Genomic DNA, 16,031 nt, shown 5'->3' with positions numbered 1-16,031 from the left:
TCGGAGCCTGGTTTGTTGACCATCAAATTGAGAAGAACATCTTGTAAGTTGAGATGCCTCATCCATATTCTTTATGGGCTCTTGCTTCTAGGTATCTCGTTGTTGCCTTTTGTTCTGTGTTTTCCAATGAAATATGGTATCGGAGGACAGGGAGAGCTACATCAAAGGAGTGGTCAATGCTGAGCACTGGCTAAATGGTAGTTCAACAACACATTGCACCAAAGGAGTTATTGTAGGCTGAAAAATTCTTGAAATTAGTGTTACATATCCATCTCCCTGTCTGCCTCCTTTTATTTGAAAAACCAAAAACCAGGACAAACTCACTGCCATCCAGGCAATGCTAACTAATAGTGAACCCCTGTGGGTCTCTGAGACTGTAACTATTTATGGGAGTAGAAAGTCCAGTTTTTCTCCCTCGGAGCTGCTGGTAGTTTTGAACTGCTGACCAGGTGGATTGCATCCCAACACTCCCCCTAAATGGTCATTATTATTGCTGTAGATCCTCAGATCATCATACTTACTGTTCTCCTGACACATCATTTCCTACTCTGGATTTTATTTTCAGTTCATATCTTGTTTTCTCAAGCAGACTGAAGATTCCTTGAGGGTTGGATTTCTGTTCTGCATCTTCAACTTCATTGCTGTAAGAGCTTATTGTGAAAAACACTCGTAGATGAGAGAAGAGGAATTAATGAAAGGTTGAATAAATGGAGAACTAAACAGTCTACAGTTCTTGACTCTGATTCCCATATCTCTGACAATTTCAGAGGTTAGGGAAGTTTATTTTCTTTCCATAAATTCATTCACTGTATAGGCAGCATGACGCCAATGTATTAATTGGCCCTTGGCTTTACTTAATTCTAGTGTTAACAGCAAAACAGGGGATTGAATAAGAAGTGAAATGAGGTCATAGGTGGGTCAAAATCATTTGTGCTTTGCACATTCTGCATACTGAGCTTTCCCTGAGAGATTGGCCGAGCATCCACTGTGGTTGGGATGAGGGTGAGTGATCACAACAGTAACACAGCCATCCCAAACTTAGACAATCAAAGCAAAAGGAAGAAAACTCCAGCCCAGGGCCGTGCACTGGCAGACTAGCAGAGACTTTAACCCCCTGGAGTTAAATATGATCTCTGGCCTCGAATTTAACCTGAAACCAATGTCACAACTTACAGTGGGATAAATTGTCAATCTGACTCAATAGAGCTTTAAAGGGTGCTCTCAACGCTTATTAGAAACTGAAGTAGCACAGTAATTTAATGATGAATCTGAAAGCAATTATGATAATTAAAATAGCAACTTAATTTTATGCTGTCTTTGGGAAATGCTCATCCCCCTGGTTACAAGTTCAAGTTCGGAGCTGCATTCCTTAATATCTTGGATGTGCAGTGCAAAGTAGCCAAGTGTATTCTAGGTCAATTAATAAAGGGCGTTGACCATTTTCATTGAAATCGTTACTGTATGTTTTGGGGTATGTTCGCTTTGACTGCTAATAGGATTCTTATGATGAGCTGCCTGATTAAAAAATACCAAATGATGTGTTGATATTTGTTATGTAAAATTATGTTTATATCTACGATCGAGGTTTATAAGGCCTATGAACTATCCATGAACTTACAGTTCCATGAGGTTAACAAACAGAAATCTAGACAACTAGAATAGATAGTAGGGCAGAGTAAACAGAATCGTGGGAGGCCTAGAAATGGCTCTGTTTGGGATTGCATTCCAGTACACGTACAACCTTCTGTGCGTCAATAGGAGATAGATACACTGGGTGGTGTGAGGTATAGGAGAGATTTCTCTAGGCAAAAGCATGTCTGGGCCTAGCTTTCAAACCACAGATAATTGTTCTAGGCTGTAGGGAGGGGAGCCTGGAGCACTGTCAGAATTGGTGGTCTAAGATCAAACCACCAAACCAAAATTCAAACTCACTGCCATCAGGTTGATGCCGACTCACAGCTCCTCCATCGGGCAGGGTAGAACTGCCTGCTGAGTTTCTGAGACTTAACTCTTTACAGGAGGAGAAGTATCTACTTTTTCCCAAGACTGCAATACCAAATTATTTGAAATCATCTTCAGGAGTTTAAAATTCATAAAAGATCAAGTAAATGTGTAATTTCAATTCAAGCATGTGGTTTCATTAACTTTTCATCCCAGTACATTCTTAATTTAAGACTTTACAAAGAACTCAGTAAATACTGCCTATCTCCAGCCTGTATGGAATGTGCTGCTAACCAGACTTTGTTGTGCATTTCATGTACATGAAAACTACATAGAAACCCACCTTGGAGACAAAGCTCTCTAATGGTCCACATGTTTTTTTTACAGGTGTTCATTTGACATTCTGTCACAAGTGATCACTGTTCATTTCTTTCATTCAGACTGCTAGCTTGAAAAATAATCATAATTTTTCTATAAGCTTCTGTCTACTAAACAGCTATAAGTAGCATAAAATGAGGGGGGAATCTACATGAATGATCAAATACCATGCGAACACATAGAGAGACACAGCTGGTTCTAGATGTGTGGCATCTGTAGAGAAAGCCACTGAGACTTTTTAATTTAATTTTTGAAAATTCACCCAGATGTCTGGTCTTTCATAGATACTGGTTGAGTGGTTCAGCGTATCATTTGTTATAGATTTGATATTTCTGTGAAAGACAGTCCAGTAATCATATATACATAGTATGCACATACACACCTGTGCATACTCATCTCGGTTGCTTTAAGGCTGTGATATAAGGTTTTATGTTGGGTTGTCAATTTACTCGAAGTTTCCTCTTACCTGACACACCATTCGCTGACAACCTAGCACTACTGACTGATAGGACCATTAGGACATTAGACAGGGGGGAGGATGTCCAGACCAAGGGTCATAACAGGACAGAGAAATCATCAATAGGGACCTCAATAAAGAGAAGTCAATCCAGTCAGCAGGCTAGGGACAAGTTAATTAAATGTTTGGCCATTATGACCCAAGAATGATGCAATAAATATCCAGATGGCCCTTGACAGAAAAAAAAAGGAGCCCCATTTTGGCTAATTTATTGAAATCATTTTACCCCTGCTTTTTAGATCCTCGGGCTTCACGCGTTCATTATGTCGAGGAAGACAACACATGCCTGTCAAAATGAAGAATTCATTTGAAAAATCTTCTGCCAATCAAAGAGTTGTTCTGTGGAATGTCAAGAGGAGCCCCGAGAGTCTGGGGGGTAAGCATCTCGTGGCCAATCACACAGTGAGTGAGCTGAACCCACAGGCTCCTCTGGGGGAGAAGGATGTGCAGTCTGTCTCCACAGAGACTAAAAGCTCAAGCAAACTCACTGCCATCTGAAAAGACAGGGGGAAGTTCTGTCATGTCCAACAGCAGTGGTTCTCAAGCTGCCCCAGGCCGCGACCCTTTGATACAGTTCCTCATGTGGTGGTGACCCCCAACCATAACATTATTTTTGTTGCTACTTCAACACTGTCATTGTGCTGCTGTTATGAATTGGGAAACCCCTGGGAAAGGGTCGTTGGTTCCCCAAAGGGGTCGCGACCCACAGGTTGAGACCTGCTGTCAGAGAGACTTGCTATGAGTTGGAAAGGAGGTGGTTATCAGGGTAAAACCTTTATATTTCTGAGCATTGGCTATGGGGAAGGCCCCTGTGGGGAACACTAAATCCATGTTTGTGTCTCCAGATCGGTTCAGCCTTTCTTTCTGACCTTTGCAAAACAATGTGAAAAAGCATTTGCCCTCAGTCAGAGTGTGTTTGAAGTGGATTATCACCCTTTCCCTAGCCAGCCCAGATATGCGCAACCTGACCCTCAAAGACTTGGGTGGATATGGCCTTGATGGGACTTGGGGCCCCAGGACTCAATAGGCATGAAGGAAGACTTCAGTGCCTGGACTAGAGGGCCCTGGACCAGTCAGGTGAGTTTTTCCATCTGAAAGAGTGCTTGCATTCCATTGGCAGACTCTTTCCCACTGCTTTAGCCCTGCCTGTAAATGGTAAGCTGGTGGTGACTCCATCTGCCACCAGTCATGAGGTTGTATCAGTTTACTTTGTTCTCCTTGTCCCATTTAAGCCTGAGTCTCGGGCAATCTCTGGACACCATTGGGACCTCCTGCTCATGGTCTCCCTCATCCAGTTGATTGTCTTTGTCCTGATTAAGGATTAATCCATGCGACTCTATAAATTATATCTCAACTGGGTAGCACTGTCCAGTCACCAGTAGGCTGCAAATGAATGACAAAGTTGGGGGTTCAAACCCAGCGCCTGCTCCATGGGGGACATAAAATGAGGCTTTCTGCACCTGTAAACACTTGTAGCCTCCGCAATTCTCTCTAGGGTCAACGAGGTGGCAGTGGGTTTGCTGTGGTTTGTTTTCCCCTCCTAGGACAGATAAAAATCAAAACAACCTTCATCTTCATGAACAACAGACAGAGTAAAATATTTCTTATGATTTCTCCCTTATTCCTAATGAAAAATTGGGCATGCTGATTCACATGCAATGACGTTGGCCCTTGAATAAAGTTTAAGGTTCTGAGCACAGAGTCTGCAGAAGGCTATAGTTTACAATGGAAACCCAACCTCCATTTATGAGAGAGTCTCCACATAAATTCAGGTTCCCTTGAATTCCTTTGTGACCATTTATAAACTACATCTAAATTTGGTGGTGCTGTCAGGTCCGAGTTAGACTGCTAATGACAAAATTGGAGGGTCAACCCCCCTGGCTGCCCCATGGGAGAAAGATGAGGTTACCTGCTTCTAAAGAAATGGATAGCCTCAGGGCCATGACGTAACCACCGTAATGAATAGCGTTGCCCTCAGGCAGTCAGGCCAAGTAGAAGTGGCATAGCCCTAAGGAACTTGCCTGAGGGTGCCCTTAGTGGGGCTCCAGTGCTAGAGTCTTGAGGTCATGAGTCTTATCTAACTGCCTTGACAAGAAGGCTCTAACCCACACTGGAAAGCTGTTTTGTCCAACACAGAGGTCTCCCAGTCAGTCCCACTTCTGTAGTCCCACCTATCACTGTGATGTATCTATCTTCCACCAAGTATACTTTCATTTTCTTGGCGCTCCATGTCCTTTTGAGGCCTCTGCATCTCTATAAATATGCAAATCCTTGGATGCCATTAAGATCTCAAACAAATGGTAGCTCTCATCCAAATGATTTATTTATCTTTGTATCATCTTTTCCTGTTTAGGACTTACTAAATGTTTTCCTCAAATTAAATTTGATATTTGAGGCCTCACCTATACCCCCAATAAATTACAGCACTCAGATAAGTGTTACTTATTTCTTCTAATTTTCCCTTCTCATCATGGGTCTGGTACCAATAGACTCTACTGGCAGGTACTCCAGATTTTTAAAGAGAACACTTGATGAAGGATCTTTCTTTGACCAATGTGAAGGATGCCAGGACTCAGAGTTAAGATAAGAAAAGGCACAGTAGGCATGCAGGGTCTCCCAATGGCCCCATACAGGGGTCCTTTATCATAAGAGTGATTGACCCAGGGAGGCTTTGTTTATAAGAATGGGTCAGTAAAGATCCCAGGGGCTTTTTTTCAATACAATGTCAACCTTGCCAAGAAGGGCATTTGTTAAGTTGCTGCACCAAGTGTAGTGGTAGCAATGTCCCTTTTCAAAAGACTTTAGATGGACTTTTACATTCTAACAGAACCATAGATATTGAAATTTAAAATGCATTGTTTTTCCATCTTAAAGAAAATGTGTGACACTAGTTACAAAATCTTGGGTAGTTACATAAACCAGGGAGAATATAATAAATACAGAATAATTTCTATAAATAAAAATGTGTGCATATTAGATTTACTCTTGAATTTAAGGCAGCAAAAGTCAAAGGGATGAAAATAGTTGAAGGAGAAGATTTCAATAAGGGTGGCTTGAGAAACAAAGTAAAATATTGTAATAATATATGCAAAGACCAGAATTAGAAATCCTAAAAGGGTAGAACAGATTTAGCATTTCTCAAACTGGAAGAACTGAAGCAAATTTCAAGTCTTGAGCCCTTCAGTTGCAATACTAAAAAATTCTATGTGCAAAAGGGGAAAAAATAATGATGAGAGAAAGTGTCCAAAAAAAGAGGAAAGAAATATAAAATCTTGGTACCAAGAAGAATTGGATGACTTTCAATCATTTTAGGAAATCGTATCTAATCATATAAACTGATATTACTAAAGGAAGAAGCCCAAACTTCACTGAAGTCACCAGGTATTGAGAAAATTCAGGCTTAAATGCTTCAATAAGTGATTGCAACGCTGGACACATTCATTCATGTACGGCACGAACATTGGAAGACAGTTACCTAGCCCACTGGCTGGAAGAGGTCCATATTTGTGCTCGTTCAAAACAAAAGTGACCCAATGGAATGAGAATATTAAACATCATTAATATGATATGCAGTAAAATTTTACTGAAGACCATTGCAAAGCCATCGTATCACTACATTGATGAAAAATGCACACAATTCAAGCCAGATGCACAAGGGCCTGGGGAACAAGTTATAATACCACTGCTGATGTCAAATGGATCTTGGCTGAAAGCAGAGAACACTAGAAATATTTTACCTGTGCTTTATTAATTGTGTAGCAGCATTTGGCAGTATGGATCATATCAAGTTTAGATATCATTGCAAAGAATGCTAATTCCACAACACTCAATTGTGCTCATATGTATCTTCTATATAGACCAAGAAGCAGTAGTTCAAACCGTACAAGGGAATACTGCCTGGGTTAAAATCAGGTAGGGTGCACTTCAGGTTTTGTAATGCCCTACTCACTCACACACTGCCATTGAGTCAATTCCAACTCATAGTGACCCTATAGGACAGGCTAGAACTCTCCAAGTTGGGTTTTCAAGACTGTAATTCTCTACTGGAGTAGAACACCTGCTGTTTCTCCTGAGGAGTCTCCAGTGGTTTTGAACTGCTGACCTTGAGCTTAACAGTCCAATATGTAACCACTCCATCATGAGGGCTTTTAATGCCATGCTAGGCTCCAACATGTCACTGGGATTCCATGTACTTTGCTGCCCCTTGTCTCATTCTTGTATTTCGATTAGAAGTCATGATACACTGACAAATCTTAGCAGCTTCCCTTTACAATTTATACATTACCACACCTCCGTTTGAACAACAGGCCTCATTCATTAACAGTCCCAGCTGCTGCTGTGTGGGCATGCCCTGCTGAACACACAAAACAATCTGAGAAGTCTATGGCCTAACTCAAGCCTAATTTCTCTCCATCGAGCCTTGCCTATAAAACAGTTATTGACATGTTGCTCAGAGAGACAGATTTTGTCAGACAAGATCCAATCTGTCTCATTGTATACTAAAAATAAACAAGCAACTCCCTGCCATTTAGTGAGTACACTCTGACTTAGAGAGACCCTGCAGGACAGCAAAGGACTGTTCCTTTGGGTTTCAGAGACTTTAGGCCTTTAGCAGAGTAGCCAACCTCTCCCTTCTGCTGTGCACCAGCTCGTGGGTTCAAACTTTGGACCTTGTGGTTAGCAGCCCATGATGTGCAGCCATCAGAACGTAGCCCACGATGCCAATAGGGCTCATTTCTTTGATAAATACATTTATTCTCCTTTTCCTCTGCCTGTGAATTTGCTGACTAGTGCCGGGTTACCTGAAGCACCCAAATGTTGTGGACAGTTGTATCCTTCCACCACACTTATCCAAACAGCAGGATGAGAAAATAATCCTAGATGCTCGACGGTAGTGAGAAGCACAAAGCATCAGGACTGGAGGCAGACTCATTATCAAATTGTCCTGCACACATGGCATAGACTTGCTTGCTGCACGGGAAGAGGACTGAAAGCACTAGCTGATGGAGATTAGGGAGTCTAGCCTTCAGTATGATTGCTCTTTAAAATTAAAAACAAAAATTCTCACAATTTTGCCATTATGATACTAATGATAAATGCAATAGGATAATAGGTAGAAAAGATGTAAGTTGTCATGAATTTCATTTTATTTGGATCCACAACCAAAGCTTGTGGAAGCAGAAGTCAGAAAATTAAACAACAGATTTCTCTTGCCAAATCTGTCGCGAAGACCTGCTTAAAATATTAATAATAATAAAAAACACATGTTACTTTGAGAATGAGATGTACTTGATTCAAGTCATGGGATTTTCAATCACCTTCTATACATATGAAAGATAGACAATGAATAAGACTGGAGCAGAATTGATGCCTTTGAATTATGGCATTTGTAAAAAATATTCAATAAACCACACAGCCAGAATGTTCCATAGAAGCAAAGAAGTTGAGACTTTGATCATGGTGTCAGGAGGGACCTGTCTCTGGAGGAGGATGCCATGCTTGGTAGAAGGTCATCAAAGAAAGGAAGACTTTCGACATAAGAGACTGAGGCAGTGGCTAGAACAGGGCGCTCAAGCTTTGCAACAATTCTGAAGATGGCACAGTCCATGTTTCCTTCTTATGTACGTAGGACTGAACAAATCAGATTTGATAGAAACGAGTTCTGTCTATCATCTGTCATCTGTCTATATACACACATATTATATATACAAACATATAGGTACACACCGTACTTATATATATAAACTCACATGTGTATACACATGCACACTATCTGTAAAAATACATGAGGGAGGATTCAAAACTTCATGGAAAAATGGATTTACAAGATAAATGGAATTTTTCCATGAGGTTTTTGAAACCCATTAGTCACATAAATATGCCAATATATCATACATATATAAAAATGACACATGTTTTACTGATGTCAAGAGATCTGAAATTTGTTTCATTATAATTTTAGTATTTGACACTTTTTTGAATCAAGGTCAAGAAAAGCACCGTCCTCCTACTGCCTGTATGGAAATATAGACATAAACAAAAGCTAATTTCTATTTTTAGTCCACTGAGAAGGGCTTGCCTGTTTTCTAAATGATACTATTTTCCTTTAAACTATTCTTCTACCACCTGCATCGCCGGTGGGTCACGTTTGTTCTCTAGCAGGAGAAGAGATGGCTGAACAGAGCTTTTCTGTACCTTGGGCCTGATGCACACAGCTGGCCGGGGAGAGTAACACAGAAGAAAAGAAGCATGCAGATTTGGTGACCTTGAAATTGTCTAACTCCCTTGCAGTTCTATTGTTCCCTGATTTTTTCCCCTTTTCTTCTCAGTCACTGGCCAGGTTCAGTCAACTGGGTGTTCTTCGACCTTAGGAAAGTCTATCACTCGAAATCTTTTGAGAAATCATGTAAACTTTGACAAGTAATTATTAATCCATGCCAAATAAATTACTCCTGTGCATTCAGAGTCAAACCATTTCACTCTTGAAACCTTTGAGTCAGATGAGTAGCGCATCCCCGAACTACTATCTTCTATTAAAATTTTAAAAGTAAGTAGATACAAAGAACAGTGAGTCATAAGAGTGAAAAGTGCAAGTATCAATTGTACTTTAGTAGTTTTATCTGATAAATATATTCACAGTACACTGATAACTAAAGGGAGTTATGTAATAGAACAAGGAAGGGAGAAATGTTCTCAGACATTTTACCAATTAGATGACTAAGATAAATCTATACACTCAATAGGCTAATTAACTCCTGATTGATAGTTACCGAAGGGCCATAGAAATGTCAAGTGTTCTTTATCTGCGCAACTAGAGATTCTGAACAAAGCTGCAGGTGTTAGTCTTGATGACCTTTATGAAAACTTGCAGTTCTGGAATTCAGTGAGCAACACCGTAGAATCTCTTAGATTAATCAGAGTCATGCTTCTTGCATGAAATCATTATTCACACGCACCAACGTCTAAAGCTTTTCTGCGCTTCAATTCAGAACCGTTACAAAACGCATCATTTCCAGTTACAAAATGAATTACCCACTGTCTTTTGTATACAAAAGATTCTGTAAAGCAAAAGGGATGAGTGTGAACTCTCAAGGAGTGTGTCATCTAACAGTGGGACGAAGATAAAGACCTGGAAAGGTAATCGTCTAAGAAAAATTGGTTAAAGGTTCTCAGGATACAAGGTCACATTCAACCTCAAGGGCAGCAAGAAGAGAAAAGTGAGACATGTGGACTTTTAAGAGAGATGTCGAAGAGTAGTGGGAGCAGACCGAAAGGTAGGAAAACAAGATGCATCTTCAGTGCGAAGAACTACAGGTGAGCAGTGGTAGAGAAGCACAGTATAAAGGCACACTGAAGGTTTCTGCATGAGAACATCATATGATCGGTGTGCAGTGTCAATAGAATGAAGGAGATGCTGGTCAATGAACAAGAATGGAGGGACCTAAACTTGCATGTTGGCTAAGGCAAGCCGTGAGGCTACCAGGGCCAGAGAAGTGTATAATGATGAATAATGTAAAAAGTGTGTTGGACGATTGAGAGGGAGGGAATTCTAGCAGCTGATTAGATGTGCTGACTGAGTAAAAGAGTTTTGGGGACAAAAATAAGGCATGATTACAGTCCAAGTTATTTTCTTAAGTTTCATGTAGTTAGAAATATCCACCAACTGAACGTCAGCTCCGAAACACTCTGTCTTCCAGTTGGTTACAATGCACAGCAGCACAATAATCAGACAGGATAGACTGCACACGTGGTTTCTGGAACTAACTCTGTAGGAAGTAGAAGCTTCATTTTTGCTATGAGTTGGTATCAACTTAATGGCAGAATTTGGTCTTTTTGGTGGTTAGGACCAAAAATGAATTCCTGTTATGTGGTGACTCAACAATGACATCCTGAGAAAAAGACTTAAAAGAACCGCATGGTCCTGTCATCTTTCCTGCGTCAATAAGAGTTTCTCATCATTAACCTTCAACCGGAGTAAATGGACTCTATCTGTATGTGATTGCCCAAAGCGTAAATTCCAAAGAACGATTGTAGAATCAGAATATATTTTCAATGTATTCCGATGTCAAACAAGACACCATTACTGCAACCTGTGTTACTGTGGCCTTCTCACGGGGGTCCCCTTCTAAGACACGCCTATTTCTTTTTCTCTAACTTGGAGTTAATGAAGTGGTTTGGCTGTGCTCAGATAAAACCCGTATTAGTGGCAACATGACGAAGAGCAATTTGGGGATGATGGTAAATATGAGAATTTTATTGAACTTGGTAATTTGAGGTATAGGCAAAAAATCCAAGTAAGTGATGACTCTGCCATAAACAGAAAAACTGGCCAAGAGAGATGGACAGGACTAAAGAAAGTGACGTGCCAGGTGTGGAAGCGCGAGTTGTAGGTGAAACCGAGTCAACCATTTTGTTATTTACCAATGTTGGCTCCTGCGATGGTTAAGGTCATTTGTTAACTTTTCTAAGTGGTTTTGCAGAAACTTCAATCACCTTCTATTTTGTGATCTGATGTAAGTAGCTATTCAGTTGTAAGAGAAGTCTGCTCAACCCAAACGCCTGCGTGTCGAAGAAAGGATCATGAAACATTGGCACGTGCGCATGACAGAAGACTCTGCGTCATGCGGAACAGTGATGACACCATGACACAGCCCGCAGCATGGATGACCTTAAGAACATTGTGCTGAGTGAAATCAGTCATTCACAGATGGCTAGATAGTATCTGAGACCACGATGATAAAAAAAAATCACTAAGGCAAAGGCTTTCATACACAAGGAACAGACTTTGGCAGTTCCCCAGTAGGAAGGGCAAGGCAAGGGAGATGCAGCAACAGACTAGACTCTAGGCTAGACACTAGAGGGGTGACAGGTGCTGGTCTGTGGGAAAAGGACGATGGAGATCCACAAGACAGGGCAGCGGCACCCAGGGAAGAGGGTGCAGTGCACAACTGGGTGGGTTTTCAAAACGGTCATGGTAAAATGGAATGAAAATATAATGGAGTTTTTCCACAAACTTTTTGAAGTTGAAGAAGGATTATTTATTCCTAAAGAGAAATGAAGAACTGATAGGTATTATGACATGGATGAACCGTGAAAGCATTAAGGGAAATGAGTGAGGCATACGATCCCTCTTATTTGAAATTTCTGGAACAGGCAATGCCATCAAGACAAGAGAAGATATGCACTACCAAGGGATAAAGAGAGGGAGGAATGAAAAAATATTTTTAAAGAAATCAGTATCACAATAAACTCAAAACTAAAGGCAGGGAGCGAGGAAAGGATGCATGCTTTTTCTGTCGTTTTAGTGTATTTAAGGCATAAAACAAGCATGTTTCACTTTGCCTCCTCCATGTGTGGCATCATGAGGGTTAGAAGCATGAGGGAATGCTCAGTCATTCAACCAACACTTTACTCAACAACACTACAGCAGGGCTCACAGTACAAAGATGATCAACAGATACCCACTTTCAGAGAGCACAGTGTTCTCAGGGAGGCAGACATGGAATCATCTACCAAGAATACCACGTGCTGTGGGATCTGGGTAAAAGACATGACTTGTGCTACAGGGATCCAGAGAAAGCAGAGGTACCTCGTCAGAATGACAGAGGAGCAAGCGTCAACTCAAACCATGTGACCAGCCTTTCCCCAGCCAAGGGGCACTGCCACAGGGTGATAAAGCCATCTCACCCTATTCTATTTGTTCACGGTGTAGTATTCCACGTTTTCATCAGTCACGGTCAGAAGATGTTCTGGCTACAGTTTTCCCAAAGGTGACAATATAAATGCTCCTTCCCTTCTGCCATGTGCACTGAGAGAACAACAGGTGTGCGTTGGCACTTGTGCTGCAATGTGATCTATGAACGGTGCATGCATGAATCACACAGGGCTTCCTTGTGGGTGAACTTCGAGGAATGCTAGCCTTATATTTTAAAGTGCCAGTCTCGGAAAGCCCCCTGGCTTGCTCTGCCCTGAATAAATGGGTTGTTTTCAGGAGCTGTCTCCAGGGGCCATTCAGAGGCTATTATTCCACCGTGAAGACTCCATTAAAAAGAATAATTGGTATCAATAACACTTACCTGGGTATGCAGAGGAAAAGTCACTCAGTCACAACGAGCCCAGAGTTGCCCAGTCACTACTTAAAACAATGCAGCGTTTCCAATTTATGAGAGTTGCGCCCGTGTGTAATAATGCCCCGATTGGGGCTTCTCCGTTCAGGTGGCATGCTTGGTGGCGTATTCGCTGTTACGTCAAATTGACCATGCCGCTGTCAGCTAAGGCGCTGACTACCAGGATAGAAACGATCCCTTCTGGAAAGGTTTCGTTCTCCATACATAGATGGAGGAACAAGGCTCCCAGTGCTTTCTGCTCACTCTATCTCTGAAACACCTACAGGACGCTTTCAAAAGGCAACATCTCCAACACAACTGATAATGAAAATAACCTCGTATCGAAACTGGAAAAATGAGGGGAAACAAGGACCACCACACAGGAAGATGGATCAAGCGTGTGTTGATGTGACAGGGACATAAGTAAACAGACAGAGGGTTAGACAGGGGAGGGGGTCCCTCAACAATGACGATGACAACAACAACAACAAAGATCATCGCTTAACCTGGTTTGTCAGAGCTGGCATTGATGGTATTGGTAGTGATGGAGGTGAAGGCAGTCTTTGCGCTGTCCTTGGCAGTGACAGATTTCTGCTTATTTTTCATGGCTTCCAGCGCTTTGAGCTTCTTGGCATGTTTCGTGCCTTTGTAGTGGGCCGCAGCCTGGCTCTACAAAGGAGAACAAAATGAACCATGCAATCAGGCTCATTTCTAAACTGACATTCTCTGTATTACTGTAAATACAGACTCCCTTTCAATAGCAGGTACCATTCAAGCTAATCCGGGCCATGACCAGGCAGTGGGGGTTTTATTTAGAATGATGCTGGAAAGCAATGGGAATCAAATCTAAAATCTCAGGACAGAAGAAAGAAATCTTCGATTGCTTCTTTGAAGAGAAATGTGGCTGAACACTAACCCATCAACATTTGCTTTTTGGAGTTTTAAAAAGCAAAAAGATTGAAATAAGCATCAATATCTGCACTGCCTTTGTTCTGGCCCAGAAGGCGCTGGGCTTCTGAAGGTCAACAAGGGCCCTGGGAAACAGTGGCTCTCACCTTTTGGGCTTGGTAAATGTGGTTTCTCTTTCTACAGTGTGTCTTAGTAAAAGAGTCCCCAAAAGGTATCTAGAAGAAAGAACTCACACCTAAGAAGGGAAGTGGGCATCCTGGAGGCAGAGATGGAGGCGTGAGATTTCAAAAGCAAATGCACCGTCTAAGTCCAAATGGATCAAACATGGATGTTAGAATTGTGGTTTGCCTTTTCTTTGCTGCCTACAGAGGTTAGTCTAAAAAATTTTAGGCAGGACCATCTTACAACATGTGGCTCTTTCATTTCCTGGCCCATTGCCCTGGTCCATTTATTTTAACTAACTAAAGAAGACAATACTATTCTTTATCCTGTCCAGAGATTTGTCTTGCTGTTTATCAGTGATACGCATTTTTATAATACTGTTTTCCTACAGAGATAGAAAATTATCATTAAAATATGTTTATGAATGCATATTTATTTTGGGAGAAAATATTTGTGGGGCTGAATGAGGAGATTGTCATAGCCATTGTTATTTGCTATTCAAAAGCTTTAAAAAACTACCTCACAAAGAAGAATTATCAGTGCATGACTATTCTTATTAGACTACCCATCACTTCCCATTGCTTATTTAATTTTGCAAGAACAATAATTATCACATTGTTCTCTTTGTCACAACATGTGCAGAGGACAGGGTGTTGTGTTATAATATATTTTAATAAGTAAATAAGTTGAAAATTTACACCTTCATTTGCATCATTCTGACAAATATGTCCTCAAAGGTCAGGTACCCTTATTGAAAGAACACTGGACAAGAAAATTATATATTAGAAACAGTTTGAACAGAGAGCACACTCATGCATTGGTTACAAGTTTCAAACAACACAAAACACATCAAAAGACATCGTGTGAGCCAAAATATGAAGTTAAGACATGCTTCCGTTAATTGAAGAACCAGTGATTGATTGGATCGGCTTGATTCTACTGGGAAAATGGTACTTAGTTAGACACAGTTAGGCTTCTCTCATTGTCCTGCCCCATTCCCTATATTAATAAATCAGACCTTTGGCCTTCCTGGGTTCCTAAAGATTAACAAGGGCTCCGGAAAAGATAAAATAAAAATAAATCTTTATTCCCTTAAATTATAATATATTTGGTTATCTTTTCTTGGCAGCTGGGCTAAATACTTTCCTCTAACACAAACTCCTCCCTGCTTTCCGCTCGTAACTCTAACGCCGGTGAAAGAACAGATTTATGTATAGTATGTATTCTAAGGCAGGATTTAGATGCACAGTGCTGCCTTCGCTTAGACTTCCAAAATATACCTTGTTAAGGTTCCTAGCTAATATTCTTCTCAGCGGGATTTCAAAACAATTAAGACATTTTAGAAACACAATTATGGGCACAAGGATAGATCTCATTTTTTGAAATTAAGATTTTTTTTTCTCTAAAAGAATGGAGCAATAGTGAGCTTATCTGAAACCTCAACACAGCATTCTTCTTTACTGTTATAGCTAAGCCAATGTTCTCCAACAAGTGAAATGATCGGGAATTGTGTGAAACTGGCCAAGACAAAGTGACTAAAAGTTAGTGAGATCCCACTTAAGACACCTGATCCCTTAAAAAAAAAAAAGACAAGACAAAAATACAGCATATTTTCAGTGCATAATAGTCTCAAATATCCTGTTAATGATTATTAGGACTAAAAACTGTTTAGAAACAATAGTAACTGAAAAAATCCACTGCCATCTAGTCAATTCCAACTTGTCATCATCCTACACAGGATTTCCTACAACACAAACAAGCAAACCCCACGGCCATCAGGCCGATTCTGACTCCCCATGAGCCTCTAGGACACGGCAGAACTGCCGTGGGGGTTTCCAAGACTGTAAGTCTCAGAGAAGTAGGAAAACTCGTCTTTCTTCTGGGGAGCGGCTGGTGGTTTCAAGCTGCTGACATTGTGCTTCGCAGCGCTATGCACAAGCACAGTACCAGAGCTCCTCCCAGTGCTCTGAAACCTTTACAGAAGCAGACTGCGTCATCTTCTCCCCCAGGAGCTGCTG

The 16,031-nt window shown here is 41.0% G+C and overlaps 1 protein-coding gene across 2 annotated transcripts in view; it reads right to left on the bottom strand.

Annotated features, from left to right (window-relative positions):
* The window catches only part of ZNF385D (zinc finger protein 385D), a 362,344-nt gene that overhangs the window by 68,356 nt on the left and 277,957 nt on the right, over positions 1-16,031 (bottom strand). For both annotated transcript variants that reach the window (XM_075548950.1, XM_075548951.1), the window contains exon 4: positions 13,449-13,611. In XM_075548950.1, the coding sequence (XP_075405065.1) occupies positions 13,449-13,611 (163 nt within the window). The remainder of the gene's footprint in view (positions 1-13,448; positions 13,612-16,031) is intronic.

This window comes from Tenrec ecaudatus, chromosome 4, assembly GCF_050624435.1.
Source record: "Tenrec ecaudatus isolate mTenEca1 chromosome 4, mTenEca1.hap1, whole genome shotgun sequence".
Lineage (NCBI taxonomy): Eukaryota > Metazoa > Chordata > Mammalia > Afrosoricida > Tenrecidae > Tenrec > Tenrec ecaudatus.
Note: the sequence above shows the minus strand (reverse complement) of the source record. Positions and strands in the feature narration are given on the sequence as shown.